At 28.9% G+C, this 21,672-nt stretch overlaps 9 protein-coding genes across 9 annotated transcripts; 5 read left to right on the forward strand and 4 right to left on the reverse strand.

Annotated features, from left to right (window-relative positions):
• Positions 1–650: 650 nt before the first annotated feature.
• On the reverse strand, positions 651–932 carry OCT59_025784 (uncharacterized protein; the record flags this gene model as incomplete). The annotated part of the gene is made up of 1 exon (XM_025328723.2): positions 651–932. The coding sequence occupies one exon, from the start codon at positions 930–932 to the stop codon at positions 651–653; it is 282 nt and encodes a 93-aa protein (XP_025165353.2).
• A 4,605-nt stretch (positions 933–5,537) lies between these two features.
• On the reverse strand, positions 5,538–6,154 carry OCT59_025785 (uncharacterized protein; the record flags this gene model as incomplete). Its single annotated transcript, XM_025328722.2, has 3 exons — positions 5,538–5,606; positions 5,675–5,719; positions 5,792–6,154. 3 exons carry the CDS (start codon positions 6,152–6,154, stop codon positions 5,538–5,540), a joined length of 477 nt encoding a protein of 158 aa, XP_025165352.2.
• A 1,357-nt stretch (positions 6,155–7,511) lies between these two features.
• On the reverse strand, positions 7,512–8,833 carry OCT59_025786 (uncharacterized protein; the record flags this gene model as incomplete). Its single annotated transcript, XM_066140991.1, has 4 exons — positions 7,512–7,579; positions 7,963–8,031; positions 8,199–8,231; positions 8,464–8,833. 4 exons carry the CDS (start codon positions 8,831–8,833, stop codon positions 7,512–7,514), a joined length of 540 nt encoding a protein of 179 aa, XP_065992297.1.
• Positions 8,834–10,861: 2,028 nt separating this feature from the next.
• OCT59_025787 (uncharacterized protein) lies at positions 10,862–11,074 on the forward strand (the record flags this gene model as incomplete). Its single annotated transcript, XM_066140996.1, has 1 exon — positions 10,862–11,074. One exon carries the CDS (start codon positions 10,862–10,864, stop codon positions 11,072–11,074), a length of 213 nt encoding a protein of 70 aa, XP_065992298.1.
• Positions 11,075–13,295: 2,221 nt separating this feature from the next.
• On the forward strand, positions 13,296–13,496 carry OCT59_025788 (uncharacterized protein; the record flags this gene model as incomplete). Its single annotated transcript, XM_025328721.2, has 1 exon — positions 13,296–13,496. The coding sequence occupies one exon, from the start codon at positions 13,296–13,298 to the stop codon at positions 13,494–13,496; it is 201 nt and encodes a 66-aa protein (XP_025165351.2).
• Positions 13,497–14,232: 736 nt separating this feature from the next.
• On the forward strand, positions 14,233–14,770 carry OCT59_025789 (uncharacterized protein; the record flags this gene model as incomplete). Its single annotated transcript, XM_066141014.1, has 2 exons — positions 14,233–14,290; positions 14,361–14,770. 2 exons carry the CDS (start codon positions 14,233–14,235, stop codon positions 14,768–14,770), a joined length of 468 nt encoding a protein of 155 aa, XP_065992299.1.
• Positions 14,771–15,185: 415 nt separating this feature from the next.
• On the reverse strand, positions 15,186–18,257 carry OCT59_025790 (uncharacterized protein; the record flags this gene model as incomplete). Its single annotated transcript, XM_066141021.1, has 15 exons — positions 15,186–15,590; positions 15,663–16,043; positions 16,109–16,166; positions 16,227–16,340; positions 16,411–16,528; positions 16,612–16,639; positions 16,708–16,885; positions 16,950–17,167; positions 17,243–17,271; positions 17,340–17,380; positions 17,456–17,506; positions 17,601–17,624; positions 17,704–17,926; positions 17,996–18,041; positions 18,231–18,257. The coding sequence occupies 15 exons, from the start codon at positions 18,255–18,257 to the stop codon at positions 15,414–15,416; spliced, it is 1,713 nt and encodes a 570-aa protein (XP_065992300.1). The 3' UTR covers positions 15,186–15,413.
• A 194-nt stretch (positions 18,258–18,451) lies between these two features.
• On the forward strand, positions 18,452–18,964 carry OCT59_025791 (uncharacterized protein; the record flags this gene model as incomplete). The annotated part of the gene is made up of 1 exon (XM_025329660.2): positions 18,452–18,964. The coding sequence occupies one exon, from the start codon at positions 18,452–18,454 to the stop codon at positions 18,962–18,964; it is 513 nt and encodes a 170-aa protein (XP_025165347.2).
• A 120-nt stretch (positions 18,965–19,084) lies between these two features.
• On the forward strand, positions 19,085–20,299 carry OCT59_025792 (uncharacterized protein; the record flags this gene model as incomplete). The annotated part of the gene is made up of 1 exon (XM_025312088.2): positions 19,085–20,299. The coding sequence occupies one exon, from the start codon at positions 19,085–19,087 to the stop codon at positions 20,297–20,299; it is 1,215 nt and encodes a 404-aa protein (XP_025165346.2).
• Positions 20,300–21,672: the final 1,373 nt, after the last annotated feature.

The raw sequence follows: 21,672 nt of genomic DNA on the forward strand, positions 1-21,672 counted from the left end.
TTAACACTGAATAAGTTTCACCATTTGTAATTTTGGCTTGCAAATGATTGATAAATATTCTGATTTCCATCGACATATTCATTATCATTTGAGTTCCTTTATAAAAAATAATTTTATTTTTAGAATTATTGTATCTTCTATAATTACAAGAACAAATAATGACTTTGTTCTTACCATGATTATAAGTAACTTGATTTGTATTATAGGTATCAAAATAATTGTTACAATAATAAGAACTAAAAAGTTAAAGTTCCTTTAACTAAAGTTCGATTTGGCCAATGACCAAATTCACATGTAACATAAAAAAAATAAAATATTTCGTGCCTAAAAACTGTGTGCGTTCTTTTTTTCTTGCAATAAATCATTTCCAACTAGTTGAGAATATCTAAAAGTATGAGTTATGGAAATGTGAAAAAAATAATAATATACTTACTACGACTAATATACCCGAAGGAAAAATAAAAAGGTTGTCGAAGAATTAAAAAAGTTTTTACATTAAAAAAAACTGAATTATTAAATATACATAAGAAGTAAAAACGATAAAATTGAAATTATAAATTAGCTTTATATTTTATGTTATGTTTAGTTTTAGCTAATAAATCTATTCCTATTTCTAAATTCTTAATATTATTATTCATAATTTCTTTCGTTTATTGTATTTGATATTCTAATAAATGAATTGCATCATCAACATGTAAATTGTGAGCTTGCATCCGTTCATTTATCATATCTAATTGCACTTGGCACTGACAATTATTATCATAAGAGTTATTTATTAATAAAAATCCACAAAATACCAATAAAATCATAATGAATCCAATCGCTAATAAATGAATATATTTTTTAATTTCGCGTATAGCTGCTTCATATCTGTAGCACCAATTTTCACCAGTTGAAGTAGCAGTTACCTGAGAATCAGACGAATCAGACATATTAATTTGAATGTTAATAAAATGTTTTAACCGTTGTTGAGAATTATTAGCGTTTGTAAATCAAATCTTCGCTTAAAATTGATACAAAAAATTCAGTCGTTTATATAATAAATCAAGTTACACTATATGATATAATACAGTATTGATTTCAGACTAACTTTATATAGAGGTCGTCTAAAGCGAAGCTTCCTCAGTATCACCATCACTTTTTCCACCCCACGTGATTTTGTAAAATTCATCACCGGCATCACACCCCACCACGTTTTCACTGTTTATATTTATCTGAAGGACTTAGTTTTTTTTTGCATCACAAAATTATTTTTTTCAAATCCCTTTAAATGTCACCGGTCACGTGGGGGTGGAATTTTAATTATAAAAGTTTATTTATTTATTTATTTTATTTCAGATAAAAGCCTGCTTCACATAAAATAAATTTTATTTCAGATAAAAGTGATGGTGATACTGGGGTAAATTCTAAAGTGGAGTCAAATTACGTGATTCAATATAATATGAATGAACTAATTTTTTTATGAATCAAGTTTAACATAAACTTGAAAATCATAAAATAAGTGTATCTTAGCCTGCTTTACGAGTTTACTTAAGGTTAAAAAGTAGATTTTGAATACTGGTTTTCACTTTATATATTAGCAAAAGCTTTTTTGCCGATCATATCTAAAAATGGATAGACAAAAATGAAAAGTCAAATAAATCGAAAACGGCATTCAAAACTCATTTTGTCATTTTAAGTAAACTTGCGGAGCAGGCCAAAATACACTTGGTATATATATTTAAAAGGTCGTATATATATTGTGAAAAATTTTATTTAGAAAATAAATTTTTTTGAAGTCACGTGATTTGACTCCGCTTTAGACGTCCCCCTTTGTATGATGTCGATTGTATCACCAAAGAATTAATACTAATAATACACTCTGATAGGATAGAAATAATTCCTACATTTGAATTGTTGAAAAAATGCAATATTTTAATAAAACAAATCGTACTTCTAAAAAAAATATTAAATAAATTACTTATCAAGGTATTTAACTTGATTGTATATTTTATATTAAATTATATCTATTGACTTTTTATTTAATAAAGGAAAATCAACTTAAAGATCTTGAAAAAATTGTCAATAATTTACATCAAAATCAAAATTCAGATGCATTAAACAATGAATCTTATTTATATTATAAAAGATCAAAAAACCAAAAAATTGAAGAAGTTGAAATTTGAAAAATTTATTGGTAACTAAAATTTATTTATTTGACTTATATTTGTCAATAAAAAATTTAATTAAATTATTTATTTTAGAGGTATACAGCGACTTGAGTATTGAAATTCTATTATATTTGAATGAAAATAAACATCTTTCATTACATAATATGTATGAAATTGATGCATTTTTGCTAAACAAAGTTTATTTGCTTTTTTTCTTTAAGATAGTAAACGAAAATTATAAATTTATACGAGTTACTCGAAGAATAATTTATTTCACTAAAGATAAACAATTATTACAATTCAAATATAATTCTAAATTAGATGCATTACTAAATAATAATATATCTTTAAATTAATATTATCGTTATATAAATATCTGTGAAAATATAAAAAAGCTTACAACTTACTACATTCAAAAATAAATTTTTAATTGACCGAAGTTTATATCAACATTTTGCGAAATACTACAGTTAGTTTGCAAATCTTAATAATAGAATATAATAGTTGCAACATTATGTCTCGAATGAGTACAATTAAAAATACAATATTATGTATCATAACGATATTCTTTAAAATTGAATTAGAATTAAATAGCCGAAAATAATAGTAGGTCCGCACTCCGCAGGACCGTAGTAAATCAACTTTATAAATAAAAGAACCAAACATATTAATCAATATAAGTAATTAAAGCCAAAAATTATTTTATTAAATAATTTTTTGTATTGTATCTCAGCCTAATGAGCCTATACCATTCGACTTAGAATAATCTTCGCTGACTTTTTATTAAGTAGAGTAATTTTTTTTCCTAGAATTCCATTTCAACTTGTGATAAAATTTCTCTGTAACTTTTGCTATAACCCAAGTTTCAATAGTGCAATTCTTAAGAGTTACAATATTTGGATTAAAAATACTCCAAAGTCCAAAATTTGTCAACAGATATCCTATTATTGATCAATTCGATTTTTTCGAGATTATAATTATATAAAGTAAAAATCGTTATTGTTATACTATTCCATTTCCAATTTTTAAATATTAAGACCTTTAAATTCCTATAATTTTTTATTAAATTCCTTATATAAATAACGAATGTTTCCAATTGTGAATTATGTGAATTATAATCAAGAAATTCAAGTTCTAACTAAATAATAACAATTATAATAACGATAATATAAAATAGTTAGTAAATGCAGTTTTTTCATCGTAATAAAAAAAAATCGAATCAATTATATACTTTTTCTATTTGTTCAAGTTTACTTAACATCGACATAGCTTCATAATCCACAAAATTGACTTTAATATTAACTCGTTTCACATTTAATATGGTTTTCTCATAGCTTTTAAAGGGTATTATTGATTTAGATATCCAATATAATCTTACATTTTCTTTGATCTTTGTTTCCAAATAAAAATTCAAGATTAATAAATTCAATCCATCAACTAAAATAATATTTTTTAAAATATATTGTAGGCTTATTTCTAGTTTGTTGGGATATAGATCAAATCGGTTTAAAGTGGGGAGTATTCCGTTTGAAGCTATGCATAATTTACAAAATGAGCAAATAAATTCATAATAATCGAATTCCTTTAATAGATTTTTAAAACTGATAGTATTTTCTGCAAATTTTTTGAACTTATCATAATTAATCTTTTTAGTAGATAGAAAAGATTTAGTAATTAATTGCAAGTCAACTATATGAGTGTTTAAAAAGAATAAATTATCAAGGTCATCAATATAGTAAATATATAAACTAACTAATAATCTTTTATATTTGAAGTATTTAAAAGGATTGCTAAAAATAATTTTAAGAATAATGCTATTAAAAATTCTATTAACGACGCGCAATTCTAAATAATCATGTTCAAACTGAAGTAAATAAAAGACTTCGTCTATAATTTGTGTGATAATTTCAAAAGATAAGGAATACATTTTATATCTGATCATTGAAAAAAAAGCAGATTTATTTTTTATATAAATAATTTAATGCAGATTTAAAAAATGCAAAATATTTTTTTGACGTGTGCTTTTATAAATTTTATGATAAATCAGTCTTTGAGTAACTTTCTACGTGTTTTTTTATGGTTAATTAAAACTATATATAATAAGCATTTATTTACGATAAAATTTATCCCTAACTTCTCTGTCTTTAATTTATTATAATGCTCAGAAAAAAAAAATATAAACCACAAAAAAATACGTTTGATAACAGATTCTATAACAATCCATACTTTTACTAAAACCCTATAAAAAAAATTTTACTTAAAATATATTTAAAATATATTTAATTTTCTTTAAAATATACTTAATTTTCTTATTTTATACTTAAAATATACTGAAAATTGAATTTTCGCAAAATTTGAATTAAATTGTATTTAATATATACTTAAAATATATTTAATTTACATTTAAATTTTGCCCATTTCAGTATATTTTAAGGATATTTAAAATAAGAATATTTTAAGTATATTATTATATACTTAAATTATACTTAAATGATATTTAATTTTTGCCTATTTCAGTATATTTTAAGTATAAAATAAAATTTTAAGTTTATTTTAAGTATATTTTAGCAAAAATATTTTTTATAGGGAAAAAGTAATACACAAAATGAAAGCAATCTAAAATATAATGCTTTTATTAGAGATTTACGTTCGGAATTCAGAAATTTACGAAAAGAAAACTATCATTTAATAAATCAATTATCTTTGAAAGTAAAAACGGTTAAAGAACTAGAAGCAGAAAATGAAATGTTTGGTAAAACAATTGAACTGTTGGAATTAGAAAACGTGTCACATAAGAAGGAACTAGATTTGATTAAGAAAGAAAACGCGTATAGAAATAACTATGAAGACAAATACGTCGAAAATTTAATTAAAGAAAACACATCTTTAATTGAACAAATAAAAATTTATAATAAAGCAATTAAAATATACCAAAACAAAATTGCTATGAAAATTTCCAGGCAAGTGAAACCAGAATTTGACTTATATTTCTTAAATTTTGATTAAATATTCTGTGTTTGGCATAGATTTATTTTCTCTTTTTTTATATTCGGTCAATCAATTTATAATTTTTTGTATTTTATTTGCAAGTCAGTGTAATAATAAATATGAATCAATAAAAAGTAAACGTTTATTACGTGAGTCACATAGGCACTTTATTCGAGTCTTATTAAATATGTTTAATAATCATGAACATAGTGTGAGTGCTCATTGTTAGAGATTAGCAATTCATTTTTCAAGTATAATGCCGTAATGCAGGTCAAGATTCACGTGAAAGTGGAATTGTATAATTTTGACATAGTAAAAGTGGTTTTTCTTTATTATTCAAATTTGATAATATAATCATTTTTTAATTTGTAAACAAACGTTACTTTATTCGACACACAATTACCTATGTCCACTGCGTCTTTTTCGATCTTTTCGAGTTTGTTGTCTTTGTTCTTTAATTCTATTAGACTACAAAAACAAATTTTTTTGAAAATTTAATTACGATTAATTGTTATAATAAACTCCTATATAATTACCTGTCGAACTTTTGAGGTAGGTCTATCGTCATTTATATTTTCAATCTAAAAATTGTAATGATTTAGAAATTTAAAACTATATTAAGTTGAAGTTTATTGTACTATAAAAATAATTACCTTTAGTTTTTTAAATAAGGTTGAAAAATTGTCTTGTATTTGGTCATTGTTTTTTTGATTTTGCTCTTTAAATTCTAGAAATTTGGTTCTAAGTAAACCGATGCTACTTTCATTTTGTTTTTTTAATTCTTCTTCAAGATTGCTAAAATTATTCGCATTTTGACTTGTCAATTCATCTTTAAGATCGTTAAAATTTTTATCTGTCTGACTTCTCAAATTATTCTTTAGTTTATCAAAGTCTTTCCTAATTTCTTCAAAATTATCGCACAAATCAGCTTCAAATTTACGCTTCAGATCAATTACATTAATACTACTAGATATTCCTAGTTCATTTGGAGTTGGTGAACTATTTTGAAAATTCATTATATTATATTCTATCTTCAGATATATAACGATTTGGTGTAGTAGGAGATAGAATTTCATTTTTGATAACACCAACGATGCCTGGACTCTCATCTGCCAAATATCCTATAATTTTGTTCAAATTTATTTCATTTAATTTTCCATGATCATATAATTTTTTCAATATGTTTATAAATGCAAGATTTTCAACATATCGAAAAATGAATTTACTCAACATTTTTGCATCAATAGAAAGTAAACTTTTGCAACTTTCAATGTGATTTCTCCCTATAAAAAATTTTTGTCGGATACATTCCAATTTTTTTCCGAATTTGTTGAAAATACTCCGATTATACTGATAATATTCCGATTATATTTCAAGTTAAAATTTAGAAGTTTTGATATGGTAAAAAGTATTAGGAAATACTCTGAAAAAATTTTGAAGATATTCCGAATTTGTATTCAAATTGAAAATGTTCTGATTATATCCCGATTATTTAAAATATTTTTATTTACAATATATTTCAATAATACAATTTGGCCCATATTTGACCTCAATTAGTAACGGTAAAGATCAGCAATTAGACTCCTAAATCAATTAATTTACACTTTTTTTTAACTTTTTAAACTCTCCTTCATTTTTCTTTCCCTTCCCTTCGTCCTTTCTTTGTCCTTCCCTCTTTTTGTATTTTCCCTACCATTCCCTTTTCTTTGTCTTTCTTTCTCCTTTCCCACCTCGTACTTTCTGTTGAAAAAAAATCCTAAACGAAACTTTTAGCCATTTTTTCGGTCTCCTTGAACACGAAATTTTGATAAGTTTTTCAAAATTTTTTTATTTTATTTTAACGAACTTTATAGCAGTTTGTCTTTTTTCTTTTTAATTATTCATTTAACAAATGTCTTATTAATGTTTCATTTTTTCTCTTTTTTTAATGGACTAGCCTTGAACATATGGAAATTTTGCGTGGAATCATTAATCTTTTAAATGGTAGGAAGGGTTTTTGGACGCGTAAGAATCTGGCGAGCTATTTTCCTGTTCTTTTTATAATTCATCTATGTTAACAAACGGTACTAACAGTTCATTTCATTTCTTTTTTAGTGGCTCTTTTGGTCTCTGGAGTGTGCATTAGTAAAGTATTTTAACAAAGAACATTTCATTTTTTTTTTTGTTCTTTGGAGTATCTGGACATGCAGGAAAATTCGATGAGTAAATATTTTTCCTTTGAATTAATTCTATTTTAAAATAAAATGATTGCTAACATGTTTTTTTATTTTTTAGACGACTTCTGATTTCAAAGCACTGGAATCATAGTGAGTTTTTGGAATCTTTCAAAAACTAATTTAAAAAAATGTTTATTACTGTAACATTTCATTATTTCTACTTTATAGAGATCTGGTTAAATCTTGATTCTGAATCTTGGGTGAGTTTTTGAAAAAAGTCTGAAACTTTAATAAAATACGTTAGTATGACACGTTTACTATTTTCTTTTGTAGGTTTTGGCATCTTATTTTTGATCTATAAGCGAAACCTAGTATGTTTTCTAAGTGAAACCCTTCAAAAAAAACTAAGAAGCTTTTATCCAAGGTATCAATCCACCTCTTAAGTGCAAAAATATCACACCTAATAAAAAACTCGAGAAAGTGGTATCACTACCTATTCCAATTTCTAAGAACGTCACCTGATATACCAATATCTCCAAAAATGGACGAAAATACTCCAATTTCTGAATCATTTCCACATACTGATATTGCTATTTCATTCATGTCTATTTCTTAATGATCATCAAGTATAGTTCTTACTAAAATAAAAACTAATGACGCCCAATTACCTTTACGAGAAAGGAAAAGAAGGTCAACATAACCAAAACAACAAAGGTCACACAACACTTGTAAGAAAGCTAGAAATAATGATGGAGAATCTTATTAATATAGAGAGTCCTATTATTAATGTATCAATTTATTTATGTATTATTGAAAAATACATAGGTCACATTCATGAATACTTTCAGATAATATCCTACAAATATAATTGAAGTGTATCTTGATTGCATTCAATAAAACTTACTGAATACTTTCGGATAATATCTGTGTAAATTATCTGATAATATTCCGTTTAAATTTCATAAATTTACTGAGTATAATTTGAGTGTTTCCGGGTAATAACCTAAAGTATTATTCCGAAAAATGATCACTTTTCGGAATGGAATCATAATAGTAAAAATCGGAACATTTTCGGAATACAAAAACCAGATAAAATTCGGAATACTTTCATAAAAAATTTTTTATAGGGTCTGAGTGAATCAAAAACAAATTGTTTAAAAAACTATTACATTGATCATTATTACTACAACCCCAAAATAAATTCCCTTTTTTCGAAACAAATATTTTGCATAAACATAAACAAGTAGTACATTTTACTCCTATAAATTCACATTCTTCATTATTACAAATTATGTATTCGTAATTATATTTGGATATTCCACCGGGTGTTACTTTATGGCATACTTGATTACAAAAGCAATAAGCATATTCTTTGAAGCAATGGATACAAGATTTTACATGAAGATGATTATCCTGACAAATTTCTTTAAATTCTTCGCAATTTTCGCAAGGCGGTACTAAATTATTTCTAGTAAGTAATAAAGGTATAAGTTGTCCACTATACTGTTCTTGATTTGGTGGGTAACTTTGATCTTCCATTTTTATTTAATAATTAGAATTGTTAATTAAAAATTTAAAATCTGGTAGATACTGGCTAGTTATATACAAAATTTTTGTATACAAAACGTGAGTCGTACTATCGTATGGTCGTACAATAAACAAATTAAATTTTAGGAGCGCATAATAGAAAAGAAAGATTTATTGGATACGTAAACGAAGTCTTCAAGGAATGCTGAAAGATCTGAAGGATCTAATATTAAATTTCATTAAATTTGTTGCATTTAAAAATGTGATATTAGTATAGTTCCTTACCTATTTATATACAAGATTTTTTTCAAATTTACGAACTCTTGATATTTATTAAAAGAAGTCTTAGTATTTAAAGAAAAAGTAAAAAATGAATTATTATAAGATAGCTACCTAAACTACATTTTTTTTTCATTAGGTAATTTATTATAATCTAATATATTAATCGTATCTTTATTAGGCCGGACCAAGCAAAAAGTTTGTTTAACATAATATATAATACTACAGCCTAGAGGGGGGGGAGGGGGAGTTAAACAACAATAAATGAGTTGAACAAATATAATTTTGGCCAGAATTGTTCTTAATTTTGGTCAGAATTATCCTTAATTTTGGTCAGAATTTTAACAATATAAAGTTGTTTTTTATTATCATGTGTAAAAAAATTTATTACTATTTAGATCAGATGTAGTCTTCTTTATGTTTTCAATAACTACTACCATAAAACTTATAAATCATTTCTTTTTCTTTTTCGAGTATTAGTTTTAATTTCAATTCTTCCAAAAAATTCTTTACCCGCAATTTGACATATATTACGTCAAAAATGTCTATGCAAAACATAAGTTATAAAAAATTTTTTGACATGTTTAGTCACAATTCCTTATATTATGTATTGCATCTATGAATGCGATTTTACTACCATTAGATTCGTCTCGACAAGAGGAATCCGATGAGCTGTGTTTCATCTTTCTGTGATCACTGGATGCGAAGTTATTAAATAAAACATTATTGAATATATAAGAAACTATATAAAATGATGATTGTTACACAAACTTTGACAATTAATTGGCGCCGATTTACCAATCCGATCATAGTGAAATTTAGTTTAAAAAAATCCTCTAACTAAGGAGATTCCAATAATTTTGTCAAAATTTTTTTTTTAAAAAATATTTTATAATATTATTATTATTAATTTTAAAAATTTATGTATATTTTAATATATGAAAAAATGTATTTGTAACAGCCTGTTACATATCTTATTTGTAACATCCTTTTTTTATTTTTTTTTAATAATAAATTTAATATGTGTTTCACAAATAAAATTTTTATATGCAAAATTTAATTTGGAAAACTTTTACTTAATGTATTTAAGACAGTTTCATAGACAAAATTTTAAGTTATAAGCAGTTTCTTGAAATTTTTTAAAAAATTCTTTTGTCTTAATTACACGACTGATCTTTTGTTTTTGTTTACATTACGCCTGATCTTAAATTTTAATTGGATAAAATTGGGGGTTGTTACAAATAAGACGCGTAACAGGCTGTTACAATTAGATTTATCCTTAATATATAATTATAAATATATTATTTATATAAAATTAATTCTAAATTATTAAAATTATTGGTTTTTTTTAAGTTTATTTAATAATTTAGGCTATTTAATATTTAATTTATCATTAAATTTATAATAAAGCATATTGTTAATTTTTATAAAATTATTAATTTATTAAAAATACAAAAAACTGCAAAAGTAACGCACCACCTTTTTTTGACAAAACGTATCATACTAAAAAATTAACCAATCAATTTACATTAAATTTTTACCATATTTTGATAATCATATGATAAATGATTTACATTTTTAATTTTATTTTGATTGGCTTTAATTTAATACCACTACATGTGATTAATGATCAATCATTTGCATGGTGCGTTACTTTTGAGAGCCACTATATGTTCGAGGATTATATATGCCAAATCAGATAACCCTTTATAAGCATGCATTAGTTTATAACGGGTGGGAACTTTTAGAAAAGTATAAAAGATGGGTTTTAAAGCATTTTCTTGTTCTACTATCAAGAAAAAGAATCATAATCAAGTTTCTACTTTTTTTCGTAAAACACTCAAAAATGATGGTGATTTGCTTAAGAGAAAATCTGCAATACAGGAGATAATAGAATATGAAAATAGATCACTTTATTTTAATTACAATGTATTATCCAAATCTCCAAAAGTTAAGAGAATTCGCATTAAATAAAAAGAACAATTATATTTTATTAATTAATTTTATTTAATAAATACTTTTATTTATTTAGGCGCATTTTTGTATTTGGTTAGTTATTATAGTTAATTAATATATAACGTGTTTACCAATTTCAATTTTTTATTTATTTTTTTTTTACTCTAATAAGTGATAGAGTAAATACTATATGTCTATAACTATAATACAAAGGATTGTGAAATATAAAAATTGAAATATATATACCCTGCTGTACATAAATTTCCGTTAATTTCTCTTGATACACGTTTTTTCCATTCCACTAAAATTTCTTCACGCAAAAATTTTGGCCGCCTAGTTTTCTTGTAATTTTTAGATTGTTGATGAATCAATTGCTCAAGAGGATTTATTTCTTCTGATTGATCATGTGAATTAGAATTCCATGGAATAGGATTCAAACATACAACATATGTTTCTTGTTTTTGCGAATAACCTTTTTTTTCTCATTGATCAGAATTCAAAATTTCACTTAAAATTTGATATGCACCATCACCATAAAAGATACACTTGTAATTTCCTTTTGCTTTAGAATAATAATGAATATGTCCAGAAAAAATGGAAAAAAAAATACTTTCAGGACATGGTATAGAACCAACTTCTTTCCCATAGACTTAAAATTTAAAACCAATTTTTTGTGTATCTCCATCACCAAAATTTCTTTAAATTCGGAAATTGTATTAGCAGGTACATCATCAAGACCTTGGCGTTGATTATATTTTTTAATTACCCTAGTATGTTGTGTTAAGTCTCGTGAACTTTTGAATTGTCTTTCACAAGTGGAACACAGAAAGAAGTTACTTGGTGGAGGAGTATGGGGAAAAGTATGAGGAACCGTTATCATACTAATGGGTAAAAGAGTGATGAATGGCTGTTGATGAATAAAAAGTTAATAAATTTGACTATATAATTAATTAGTTTCATATTTACTATTAGAAAAAGCTAGTTTTTAAATACTAGTACCGTAACTATATAAAATTTTACAAACAAAACATGTCCAGCTCTTATAAAATATATAAATGCAGTTCTTCTTCGTTAAACTCTATGAAAAGAGATATTTGTAAGTTATTTTCAATAAAAGTTTTGGCTTATAATCGCACAGCTTTGTCATTTTCTTCACCTTCAGAATCCAATGGATTTTTGCCGAATCTAATGGGGTTTTTTTAGGGTGTTTTGAGGTGTTTACGAGGTATTCTTAGGTATTTAGACGAGGATCAATACGTTTATTGACCAATAAAATTTGAAAATTTGTCGCACAAGAATTCCTAAATAGGATCTAAAATCTGCAGATCGGCAGATATGATTGCAATCAATCATTAGGCGAATTGCAATCACTATACTCTATACTGAGGATTCTACTAATGACCAATCATCAGTCATAATTTGTGAAATTCTTTATAAGCATCAAGGTCACTGGAAGATAAGGAATGTCGCATATTCCTATTACCATCCTTCTGAATTTGCCCCATTAGAAGAGTCAGACATTAGTCTTCCAATATATAAACTGTACATCGATTTTTACTACGATAACTTCAGAACATTTCGTAATGTCTACTACTCGTTAGGTAGAGTTTACATCCAAATTGGGAACTTACCCTTCGATAAAAGAAAATAACTCAAGTAAGGTTGCTTGTCTAAACCTTTTCAAAATCCTACGATTAGTTTCGTCAAAATTTTACTATAGATTTATTATAGTTTCGGCAGAGTTTTGGCAGTTTCGGCATTTATAATAAGTTTTGGCAGTTTCGCCTTTCTCCAAAGTTTTGCCAGTTTTTTAATATAACTTTAATATAGTTTCGGCAAAATTTCGCTTTTCGGCAAAATGCTATCTTGCCTAAACTCCTAGATTTCGGCAAGCAACTTTAAACTCAAGAACCATTTTGTATTAGGTTTCGTTCCATTTGGTGGTTGCTTTGAAGAATTTATAGCTCCATTTGTTACAGAAATGAAGACATTGGAAAATGGAATAACTATAGATGTACAAGGGACAAAGAGCATTGTAATCGCAAGTCTAGGAGATATAACAGCAGATTTGCCGTAAGGCAATGACTTGGTTGGAGTAAAACGACACAATGCCACAAGAGGTTGTCATATCTGTAATGTGACAAAAGACTCCTAGACTTCCAATAATATCAATTTGCCATTGATGTCCTGATATCACCATCTTACTAATTGTCAATTTGAAGAGATTTCTGCAGTACCGATGATGACAAGATGTAAGGAGATTGCTGCAGAATATAGATTGTGTACACAGCCACCAATACTTGATAACTTAAAAAGAGAAAGACACCTTCAATCGCCACATGATGTCTATCATGCTATAGCTGGAAAAGTATTAAAATTTCTCAGGATTACTATCGATGCACTCTCTTCAGAAGGAAAATTAGCATTTATTTTGTCTTGAAAGGTATTCAAGTATCCTAGATCTTGGCAAAAATTGCCAAATCTGAACTCCCACTTAGAAAGTTTTATGATGTCTGACGGCTTACGTTTGGCTATGGTAATGCCATTTATTTTCAATAGGATTTTGAAGCCTCAAAATTTCAAACAATCCGAAATTGATAAGTTTCGAAGCTGGACAGGTTTTTCTCGTAATGATTTGGCAATAAAACTTTGGCTGAAGTGTTAGGTACTGGTGGCAAAAACGATGTCAATGGCATTTATGCATTCATTCACCAAAGAAGACTATATTAAATTAGAAGAATGCTTGGATGATGAACGGAAGCTCTTGTCACAGGTATTTCATTACTATTCATCTAATATATATAATTTGTTATTGTTAATTTATTAATTATTATATTCATTTTTTTACATGTTTTGCAATTATTATTTGTTCTTTCAAAATAAGGTGTTCAAAGATTTTGAAAACTTGCCGAATTTACATATTAACTTACATTTGATACAACATGTTAAAAACTACACCACTTTATTGAATACTGGCGTAGGGACGAAAGAGATGATGCACAGAATTTTCAAGACCATCATGTCACGGACAAACCGTAAAAATGTGGAGTTGGATTTGCTAAAGCGCTACACAACATTATTTGCAGTGCGCCATTTATTCGATGGAGGTATCGATAGTCATCTTTCCACTACGATTAATACCTTAAATAACCTTCCGCATCACTTAAAAACAACTGATGGATGGCTGGTTTATTGCCAAAAAGTCTTTAGATTTTAACGATGATATAAGCGAAGGTTTGCTCTAAGTTTACATTAATTAATTAATTTATCTTCGAATTTTATTTTAATTAATATTTTTAAACAGTACATTTACCAGATGAACGTATCTCAAAGATAACCTTGAAGAAGTGCATATCAAGAAGAAAGGGTGAAGATATTTTGCCGAATGATGCTGATTTTCATAGAGAATTGGCAATATCATACCGGGATATGGGTTATCATTTAGCAATTTTTGGCTATTCATGTCAATTCTATGAATATGCATGTTTTTTTGCAGAAGAAAACGATACTAATGTTCTACATCAGCTACATATTGGTGAAATTGTCACTATAGTCACCGAAGATGACGAAACTTTTGCAATTATACGGTCAATTTTTAGCCATCAATACAACAACCAACAGTTCGCTTTTGTTTCTGTTGATGGATTCGAAATTACCAATCGAACAGTGCTGGAATGCCCCGTGTTCAAGCTCCGGTCTACAAATAGGCAATGACGTATCTTTCCTATAAGCGTGGTTTGTACAAGTACTACGCATTTTATTCATTATTGTAATGGGAATGAATGCATCGATGGTCACAATCTAGAAAACGAAATATATATACGAAATCTTTATTTCTTTAAAGATGTCTAAATATGTATTTTATATATATGCTTTATTTTATTTATGAATGTATTGATTTTACATTTACAATTAATTATTACAAGCAAATAAATTGACGATTTGAGTTATCTAATACTCAGTTTATGCATGAATAACATTTCAATACGATTTATTGAAGATTTATTATAAAAGCTGTTATAACGTAATTAAGATTTATTCTATATGCGCTACAATGTGGTTATGACGTCGTTAAGAAGGCTCTGTAATTTATTAACGACTTGTTAAAGTTTTATTACATAATCTGTTACAACGATCAACGATTTATTAAATTTTATTTACATGATTAGTTATGACGATGCTATGTTATATTATATAAGCTGCTATCAACGATATTGCGATTTATTGACGATTTGTGAATATCGCCTTAATATCCAGTAACTAAATCTATGACGAAGCCGTGACTAACTCAAGACTAACACATGACTAACATGTGATTAACTCTTTTCTGATTGTTCACAAGATAGCCATGGCTTGGTCACGACTTCGTCTTGGTTTGACATGTTTCTGTAAAGTTCTTCAGACTTTGGTTTTTTCGGCTTTTTTGGTGTGCGGGATTTGCTTCAATAATTGTTACTTTTCCGGGAATAAACTTTTCTTTTTCAGCTCTTTCCATTATACGTTTGAATCGAGAAACTGTGAAACGCAACAGTTTCTGCATGTCATAAATGAAAAAAAAAATAGAGTGAGTGTAAATCTTAAGTCTAAATTGTGGGATGTTACCAACCTTAATTTGTAACATAATGCGTGCAATTTTAGTTAGCTTCCAAATCTCATCATATGAAGTAGGGATATCGAACTTTCCCAACTCAAATGATGCGTAGAATCCACCTCCTACATATATTATAAGGACAGCACGAAAGTAGAACCACGATGATGCGAAACCGGGCATAATTAATTTACTACAAGCATTTAAAACTTGCTTTGAAAGTGCTCCCCCACTTTCGATAGCAATTGCTTTGACTAGGCTTCTGTGCATATCTCTAAGTGTTTTTAAAACCTTAAGAATGTCTGAAAAATTCTTGGTGTCGTTATCTACTTTAGAGCCTGCACGCTCACATAAGGAAAATTCTCGGCCATATGATATGTCTATTCCAAGATCATGTTTCTATATGTAGGAATCTGTTAGTAATCAAACAAAAAATATGAAAACTTCATAAAGATTAATTATACCGTGAACATCCAATCTAGGTGAAACCCTTCAACCTTATCCGGGGCATCTGATGCTTCACTTAGAAATAATCAGTATTGTCAATAATGAAAAGTAATTAGGGATGATAATAAAACATACAAATGGGTATCTAGAATATCGTCGAAACAAGCAAAAATGTGTCTTTTGATGAACATATCTATGTCCCTTTCGGAGTTTTTTCGTTGCGGAATTCTTTTGTCTAATATTTCACATCTGATTGTAAAGAATTGCAGTATTAGAAGCTGTGTATGCATCCAAGCTGAAATTTAACAAATGAACTTACGTGTAACGAACCAATTCTAAGATGTATCCCACCTCTTTATCAAGATAGTCATTCTCTTCAAGAACCAATGATAGTGTTTTATTATTTGTGGGTTCGTCATCAAACAGATCAGGTTCTTCTATGTTCAATTCTTCGATATTTTGGATTATTTTCCGAAGTTTACAAACTCCCCATGTATTCCTTCATACTTAACCATTTCACCTATCATACGGATCTGTTCATTATTCAGCTAGAAACGAAATTATGCTAATTAAGATTATCATTTAAAGATCAAGATGCTTCAATGTCAAAAACTACCTTTGCAAGAGATTGCAAACATCTTTCAGCGACAGGCTCTAACACTGTCCAATCATTCTGATGTCCAATATTAAGAACATTTGAAAATATGGCATTAAGTTCTGAAAATTCTTCTTCGGGTATGAAATCCTGTACAATTTTCGGATCTGATGCGTCTATGATTCGCCACCAGATTGGTCTAAATAACGAAATTGATTAGGACCTGCACAAATAAAAAGGAAAAGTATTCATTAATCACTTACTGTTTTGCTAGTTCGAATTTTTCTAAAGGATCTGTCTGCGCGGTTGTTAATGTTTTGTGTCGATCCATCGCTTTTTTTAACCAGCTTGGCATCAGTGTATCGAATTCCCAGCCTGACAAAGGTTCCACGTCGAGAATTTCAGAATCATCGGGAATTTCAATTCTATCATTTTCGCTGGGGCCAGTATATTCATCAAAGGAAACGTTAAACGTTTTGGCCTGTATCGTATTACAAAAAAATGATATAAGTCATATCTGTACAGAGTTCACAAAACGTGTGTAGACTATACTTGCTTTTTTCGTATCCGAAGTTATAGTTTCACCTTCTCTAGTTCGTTTTCTCTGGTCTTCTAACAGTTGCTCCCCGACATGTTCATTCTCGTTTGAATACATCGTATATGTTTTTTCGCGACGACTACTTGAAATCTGTATCTGTCGTACGTTGATACGTTTAAGTAACAATAAAATTCATCAAGAGCAATCAGCTCAAAGGATTTTGTAGCCTACCTTAAATCTTTCCTCGAGAACACAAGACCAATCAGATGTATCTTCGACCACCTAATGTTTCAAAATTTTGATTATTTGCGCTTTCCTAATGAGTAGCTAGTCAAAGATGGAATAAGTTGCGCAATCATGAGGATGAGGGCGTCACCTATGCCACAGTTCAGGGCGTAACCTGACTGAGGTTCCGACATAATCACTAGGGTGAGGACGTCACCTATATCTGCAGTTCAGGGCGTAACCTGACCCGATACCCTAATAAACAGAAAAATAGAGTCGAAGATAGAATACTTTCCTTGGAGATGTTCAAAACTGACGCTACATAGGTAAACCGCTTTGCCCATGCACCTTGCAGTGCTGCAGATTTATTTGAATCCGGAGGTGACCTAGCTACGAGGTCAGTGTTCAAACGAATAAATTCCGACAATGTTGGCACAAGATTGTTCTCTGATGTCCGTAGGAAATATGATTTTAGAGCTGAAAAAGTTGTTGGTTGGTGTTACATTGGTGAACAAGGTATAGGGTGTCGTTTCTTTTATTTCTTACCTTCAAAAATATACGGATGGGTAATAATATTACTCATGTTCATTCGCTGTTACGGTAAAGAAAAAATTTAATGGTTGAAGATTAAAGATAGATATCATTACGTAATTATGTAATTGTACGGTTTTTAAAAAGTCACGTGACATGTGATTATTGTGATATTTGATTTGTACTACATTATATACTTTTCGATAGAAAAAAAACTCTTTCCGACGATCGTTAAATACCAAAAACTCACAGAAGAAATTTCCACCATAAAATACATTTCTTTATAAACAGTGTCATTTTTTTCTACAAATTTTGGTCTCTACGCTCTTCTCGGAACATTATCATATGAGTTTTGCTATAAGAAAAAAATTCTCGAACAAATTCCTGAAAAATATAGAAAAAACCTATCGTCCTGTTTCCAACGACGAAGATATATATCGTACATACTCGTCACCCAACAAAAAATCCAACATGACTTCCAGTCAACCTATAGGTCCTACTCAGACTGCTAACAACGCTACAACGGACACAACTATGGAAGAAGCATCATCTTCCTCTCCCGCTCATGCTCTTTCGCACAGCGAAATTGAACTTACATCACGTGACTTACATGAAAAAGATATTCACACGCAAACACCAATCACTGAAATATTGACTAATATGGATGTAGATCCTATTATTACTAACACAGATAAAGGAAAATCGCTGGAAACACAGTCAGCCACACAAACAAATACCCCTAATCCGTTACAAATTACGGTGCTAACAGATATATTTGAACAAACACCACAAGTTTCAAACAAAGCACACAAAGGATTTATTCCTAGAGATAGTTTCCCACCGAAACTCTCTAACAACGAAATTATCAATCTAATAAAAACGTCATTCATCAAGGATAGCAATGCTTTTAGATTTGACGTCAATACAACATCCACCTACAGATATTTTACTATCTATTTCAGAACACGTGACTCGCTTGACTAATACATAGCAAAAAGTCCCGATAACCTCAAACATGTAAAAATTTACGAACTCACCAATGAGGCTATCAACACATTAATAGAACAAAAATTCTCTAATCTAGACCAGGCTGTTATAAAAATTATGGATATACCATACAACTACGATACATCCATGCTTATCAAGCACCTCGCTATAAAAACAGGCAGCAATATCATAGATCATAAAGAAATTAAAAAACCTCCAAGAAAGATTTCCAACCGCAGCACTCGCGGTCGCCCTATCTTCATAAAACCTGCTTACAAACAACTTATTGTCCGATTTGACAAACAAGCAGCATATGATTATTTCATGAATGAAAACTATTGGAGCCTCGAAATCGAGAACTTCGTAGTAAGAATCTTACCTGGTAACCCCGATGATCCCGAATATAAGAAACGCACCAGTCATTACTTCAAAATCACTGGTCTCCCACTCAATTCCACAGCTAAAGACATTGAACCTCTTATTAAACACGTCTACGGACGAACTTGTACATTTACACAAACCACCAAATATTCAACCATGAAAAATGCCTATATTTACGTCTCACCAAACAATTATCCGACAGACGCGATCAATGGCGCCTCCTCACTTTTCGAAGGATACAATCTCCACGTCCTACCAGGACACCTTTCACTAAAGACATGTAATACTTGTGGATCACCACTCCATGAGGCAAAAAACTGCGACGACAAAAATTTCGACATCGATCAAAACAATCGAAAAATCTTCAAAAAACGATTTATTAATCGTAACGAAGAAAAAATTGCAATTAACGAAAACCACAGAGCTAGATTTAACCATGTCATTACTCTGAATGCAAATAAAAGATCTCCCACGATGTCACAAAATCCTAAACCCAACCATACACCACCGCGCAACTACAACAACAAGAATAACCAACAATCAGGTAGCTTATTATATCCACGACAGACCAAACAACCATATAATAACCATAATAATTATGGCAACAATAACAAGGATTTAAAATATGATAATTCCTATATCGCCCCTCACCTGGACAATCCCCAAGTGACCGATATCAATCGTTCTGAACAACGAATTACACAATTGGAACAACAAGTCCAATCCCTCTTACAGAGTGTTAAAACACTCCAAGATGGAAAATCTAAAGTCGATAGTACTATCGCCGATATCCATCACAACCACAATTTAATGAGCTCTTCGCTCAATGACATCTCCACCAGACTTGACAAATACGACACAATTATCCAACAACTCACGACTAATATTAATTTACTTAGTCAAGAAAAGATTTCAGAACATAAAGAACGTAACGTCAAAACACCAAAATGACCGTCTCCATACGAACAATCCTCGTATAGAGTAACAAAAAATAGATACAACCTAAGAGGCAATAAACATGGTAATACCACAGCGGATGACAGCGAACAACCCTTGGCAACCGATGAAGACACCGATGCCCCCGACGAGGCCGTCATGTCAGACGGTGCCGTCTTTGAAGGAATCATTGATGAATTGTCAAATACAACACTGACTGAAACTAAATTTTCAGTCAAATCCTACAATCCCCTTAACCTCCTCCCGCAGTTTAATGCGACACGTTAATTACGTGCTTACCATTAAAACTTATATATCTCCTCTTTATTTTGGATATACTTTTTGGACTTCCCCATTTTGATTCTAACGGTTTAACATTTCTATACACATATTGATTCTCTTTATATACAATTTTATTATGGAATACACCAATTTACAACCCCCGGCTGACCTCGAAAATCAGCCTTTTGCACCAGTTTTACAATATTCTCATACTAAACATAACAAAAACACAAAATCACAAAAAAATTATAAAAAACCCCAAAACCACAAAAATATTAATCAAAACTTTCATACCCCAGACAATAATGATGCACCAACAACAAGTTCACGATATTATATTTGTGAACCTCGTAATGATGAAGATGAAAATATGCTAAATTACATTGAACACCATTTATTTGATGACCAGGATACAATAGCGTCAACGTCGTCTACCTCTCAAATACACGACACCCCCATATCAACATCTTCTCAATTACGAACACAATTTATTGATTACCATAAATTTGGTACAATTAATATTCAAGGAGGATTCAATAATAAATTGAATGATATCCTCCATTTTTTCACGCTTCATAATTATGACATACTTATTTTGACCGAAACAGGTCTCCACCAATATACTAATATAGATATGGACCTTAAGAAAGCAACACATTCAACGCATTCACTTCCAGTACTGAATAATGATAACATTATTCATAATATTCATTTTTATATAGATGACAAAGGAAATACCAAAGGTAGTGGAGTTTCTATGATGATCACGGATCAACTGCAAAAACATATTATCAAAATCAACACCTTTCATAGCCGTATTTTAACGGTCGATTTATGCTTTAAAGGCAATCATTATATCAAATTTATATGTTGTTATTTACCAGCTAATGCTGTTGACGACAAAGAATTGATTATTAAATGTTACAAAGAAATTGAAAACATTTTAATCACGGCTAAACACAATTATTTTGAATGTATAGTTTTAGGTGATTTAAATATTAGTTTCGACAAACTAAAAAAATCTAATCATTACCCTATTTGGAGACGTGAAATCAATACAATCTTTAAAAACTTTGGTCTTAGAGACTTACTTAAATCATTTCACG

Source organism: Rhizophagus irregularis, chromosome 5 (genome assembly GCF_026210795.1).
Source record: "Rhizophagus irregularis chromosome 5, complete sequence".
NCBI classification, from domain to species: domain Eukaryota; kingdom Fungi; phylum Glomeromycota; class Glomeromycetes; order Glomerales; family Glomeraceae; genus Rhizophagus; species Rhizophagus irregularis.